The 4278-nt window shown below is 52.5% G+C and overlaps 1 protein-coding gene across 1 annotated transcript in view; it reads left to right on the top strand.

The window, feature by feature from the left end:
- LOC115400351 (SKI family transcriptional corepressor 1 homolog-B-like) overlaps positions 1 to 4278 on the top strand; it is a 12649-nt gene continuing 8371 nt past the window's right edge. Inside the window, exons 1-2 of the mRNA XM_030108206.1 lie at positions 1 to 39; positions 1397 to 3137. Of these exons, the coding sequence (XP_029964066.1) occupies positions 1407 to 3137 (1731 nt within the window). The 5' untranslated portion in view covers positions 1 to 39; positions 1397 to 1406. The remainder of the gene's footprint in view (positions 40 to 1396; positions 3138 to 4278) is intronic.

Below are 4278 nucleotides of genomic sequence, written 5' to 3'. Positions count from 1 at the left end.
TGTCCGGTCCGGGCGGAACCCTGCGCGCACGAGCGGAAGGTACGTTCGTTTCACACCTTTCTGATTAAATTCCTGTTATTTATTTTTATTGTGCGCGAGACGTTCGATTTTAAATGCGGCGCGTGATTCGGGGATGAAGCACGGGACTCGGAAACGGGCGCGCCGCTTGCGCCTCTTGTGCGGCCTCCGCGGCGCAAAGTAAAAAGTAAGTCTCGGCGCAGGTGAACGTGCGAGAGGCCCCGCGCGAGCCGGCCCGGTTCCGAGGCTAAGCTTTAATTATATATAGGGCTGGTCTTTTATTAACAATGGGAAGACGCACGCTCGGATCCGCCTAATTACCGGGGAAAGCGGCTTAAGGAGCTTCTTTTCCTCTCCGGTAAGCGCATTTGGCGCAGCTCAGGCGGCATTTCCCTTCTGCCCTGATCCCGCTAAGGATCTTATCTGCTCCGCTCCAGCTGAGCCGATTTGGAGCTGAGTGGAGTCAGGAGGGGCTGTCCTGGAGCCGGGTTCAGGTCCCGCTTCTGATGATCTGAGTCTGCTGTCCAGCAGGAAACCAGGAGAGCAGCTCACCTGCGGCCTGACGAGAGGAAGACCTTTAAATGTTTAAATATCTAAACGTTTCATATAATTATTTACTATAATACAAAATATTTAAAAACATTTAATTATTATTATTATTATTATTATTATTATTATTATTATTATTATTATTATTATTATTATTATTTTTTTTTTTTTTTTTTTTTTTTTATTATTATTGTTACGCCGAATAAACTAATCGTTTCCTATAAATTTCCTGCAGCTTCCACCTCGATAATAATTGATAATAATGGATGTTTTTTTAGAATAACTACTGCAGATTTACTGCATTATATGGAATCAATTGAAATGTTATTTGTATGAATATTTTGGACTTTATTAAATGGTTTGCTCTCTTTTCGTCGTCCTCTCTGATCACCTGCTTCATTTCAGATGATTTGATCGATTCTTTGACTTTCATCCAATATTTATTGCGTCTTTTTAAATGTTGTCTTATAAACTCCTTCATAAATATTTTTTATTATTTCACCCGATCTTTTTTTTTTACGTGTTCTTAATCATTTTAATGACGTTTTGAAATATTTTGGACTTTATTTTTTCAGTTGATTCTTTTTGAACATATTTTCTAATCAACTTCATTTCAGATGATTTGATTTTATTGACTTTAAGACTTTATTTCCTCCCTTTTCCGCCTCACTGCATCATTTGAGAAGAGTCTGGAATTGATCCTTTCGCCGTGTTTTCCTGTCAGATTCAGCTCAATCTCTCTCTCTCTCTCTCTCTCTCGCTCTCTCTCTCTCTCTCTCTCTCTCTCTCTCTCTCTCTCTCTCTCTCTCTCTCCCTCTCTCTCTCCCAGACCTCCAGGGATGGAGTCGATTCCCGGGCCGCCTGGAGACCCGGGACGGGACGCCGCCTCCCCTCCCGGTGCGAAGCAGGACGCGCCGGGCTTCTCCGGTTCCGGGTCCCTCAAACCGAACCACGTGAGCGAGACGTCGCTGTACGGCGTGCCCATCGTGTCGCTGGTCATCGACGGCAAGGAGCGGCTGTGCCTCGCGCAGATCTCCAACACGCTGCTCAAGAACTACTCGTACAACGAGATCCACAACCGGCGCGTGGCGCTGGGCATCACGTGCGTGCAGTGCACGCCGGTGCAGCTGGAGCTGCTGCGGCGCGCGGGCGCCATGCCCATCTCGTCGCGCCGCTGCGGGATGATCACCAAGCGCGAGGCCGAGCGGCTGTGCAAGTCGTTCCTGGGCGCGCACAGCCCGCCCAAGCTGCCGGAGAACTTCGCCTTCGACGTGTCGCACGATTGCGCGTGGGGCTGCCGCGGCAGCTTCATCCCCGCGCGCTACAACAGCTCGCGCGCCAAGTGCATCAAGTGCGCGTTCTGCAGCATGTACTTCTCCCCCAACAAGTTCATCTTCCACTCGCACCGCGCGCCCGAGTCCAAGTACCTGCAGCCGGACGCCGCCAACTTCAACTCGTGGCGGCGCCACCTGCGGCTGACGGAGAAGAAGCCGTCGGAGGACGTGAGCCACGCGTGGGAGGACGTCAAGGCCATGTTCAACGGCGGCAGCCGGAAGCGGACGCTGCCGCTGGGCGGCGGCGGGATGAAGGCGCAGGCCGCCGGTCTGCCGCCCGCCTGCGGCTCCCCGGACGTCCCGCACAAGGCGCTGCGCTGCGACGAGGACGCGGCGGGCGCGGGCGCGGGGGCGGGGGCGGGCGCGGGCCTCAGCCTGCCGGGCGGCGCGCGCTCCTACCCGGTCATCCCGGTGCCCAGCAAGAGCTTCGGCCTGCTGCAGAAGCTGCCGCCGCCGCTCTTCCCGCACCACCCGTACGGATTCCCGGGCTACGGCCTGTGCCCGAAGAAGAGCGACCCGGTCCCGGACCCCGCCAAGCCCGGCGTCCCGGGGGTCTTCTGGCCCGGCGCCAAGGACGCGCTGTACCCGGCCTTCCCGGTCTTCTGGCCCGCGCCCGGAGGCCTGCCCATGCCGCCCTACCCGGGCTCCCCGCCCAAACCGGTCCCGGAGCTGCCGGTCGTCCGCCAGGCCGAGCTGGACCCGTCGGACCAGGGCGACCGGGGCGCGCACACGCCCAAAGACTCGAGCCAGCCGCACGCGCAGGAGGCCGCGGAGCGCTGCGGGAGCTCGCACTCTGAGGACCGGTCCTCGGACGAGGCCCCGCACCGGAAGATCAGCTACATCTCCGCCTTCCGGCCGGTCGTCAAGGACGCGGAGACCATCGCCAAGCTGTACGGGAACCGGGACGGGTTCGGGGCCGCGCGGCCCGGGTACCTGTCCCCGGATTTTATCAGCGAGAGCTCCAGCTACAGGTCCGCGTCCCCGGACCGGGACAGCGCGGCGGACGACGACGAGGACGACGACCCGGACGTGGACGTGGAGTCCAACCGGGGGCAGGACGACGAGGACCCGGTCCGGATCTCTCCGGGGGAGGAGGACCGGGTGTCCCCCGGGACCGAGGAGAGCCGGGAGCCCGAGGCGTCCAGCCCGGGGGACGGGACCGGCACGGCCGCGGCGGGGTCCCCCGAGAGCCCAGAGGAGGACAGACCGCTGCTGCACGGCTCCCCGCCACTGGAGGTACGGTTCGAATCCGGACTGGACCACATCAGACCGGTTCAGACGGTCCCGGTCAGTCCAGATCAGAGTTTCAATTTGAGTCAAAGTTCAGTTCATCGCAGCTCTTCTCTCTCTGCTCATCGATACTCAAGTTCAAATCTAAACTCCAACATTTGGACTCGTCGCAGTTTAATTTATTTACATTTAATTTGACTCATTTATTGTTTATTGGTTGTTTTTTTTATTTATTTATTTTTATTCTGGAATCCAGTTTCTGATCCTCTAATGTCAGGAGAAATAATCAGCATCAGGCTGAAGCTCAGAGGACGAGATTCACAACTGTAAAGCATTTATGGTTCACAAAGAATAAACTGCTCATCACACGCACACACACACACACACACACACACACACACACACACACACACACACACACACGCAAAACCCCATAATTATCACGCGTCTTGATATATTTGTAGAAGAAGCACATCCAGCAGAAATATCAGAATAGAACAAACTTTCCTCACCAGAGAGAAATTCAGTTGTTTATAAAAAAAAATTATTTAATGATTTATTGAGAATTCGGGAGAAAAAAAAGAATAAAGTGTTAAAATATGAACTCAAGCTGCTTTTAACAAAGACTTTAGGCCCATAAATATTATGGTCACGTAAAATTTAACATCAACCTGTAAAATACAAAAAGAGATTAAAGTTATGTACATAAATATGAATAATGCTTCATGTGGAAACTATAACTGACACAGGAATAAATCTAAATCCCGGGAATTGGATCTAAATGTTAATGATAAAATTGTTTGAGGGGAGTGAGAAACACTTCCAGGCCTCAGAATAAAACGTGGAACAGTTTCCTTCAGTTTTCATCTGTTTCATTCTCACTTCTGCTCCGAGCAGATTCTGTTTTAATACTTATCGATCACGATGAGAGAATCTGAAGTGTTTGTGGCTCTAATCTAATTTAAGCCTTTAATTTCACCCTGGAAACAGAAACAATAATCCGGGAGCTTTTAGTCGTCGCGTTTCATCTCCAGGTTTTTCTGTGAGCTGAAGTGAAAACAGCTGAAATTATTCTTAATTACGCCGCAATTTTCTGGGAATGCAGGAGCGGATAATGAGCGCCGCTGTTTTCATGCAAATCCGCCTT

Source organism: Salarias fasciatus, chromosome 1 (assembly GCF_902148845.1).
Source record: "Salarias fasciatus chromosome 1, fSalaFa1.1, whole genome shotgun sequence".
Taxonomy (NCBI): domain Eukaryota; kingdom Metazoa; phylum Chordata; class Actinopteri; order Blenniiformes; family Blenniidae; genus Salarias; species Salarias fasciatus.
Note: the sequence above shows the minus strand (reverse complement) of the source record. Positions and strands in the feature narration are given on the sequence as shown.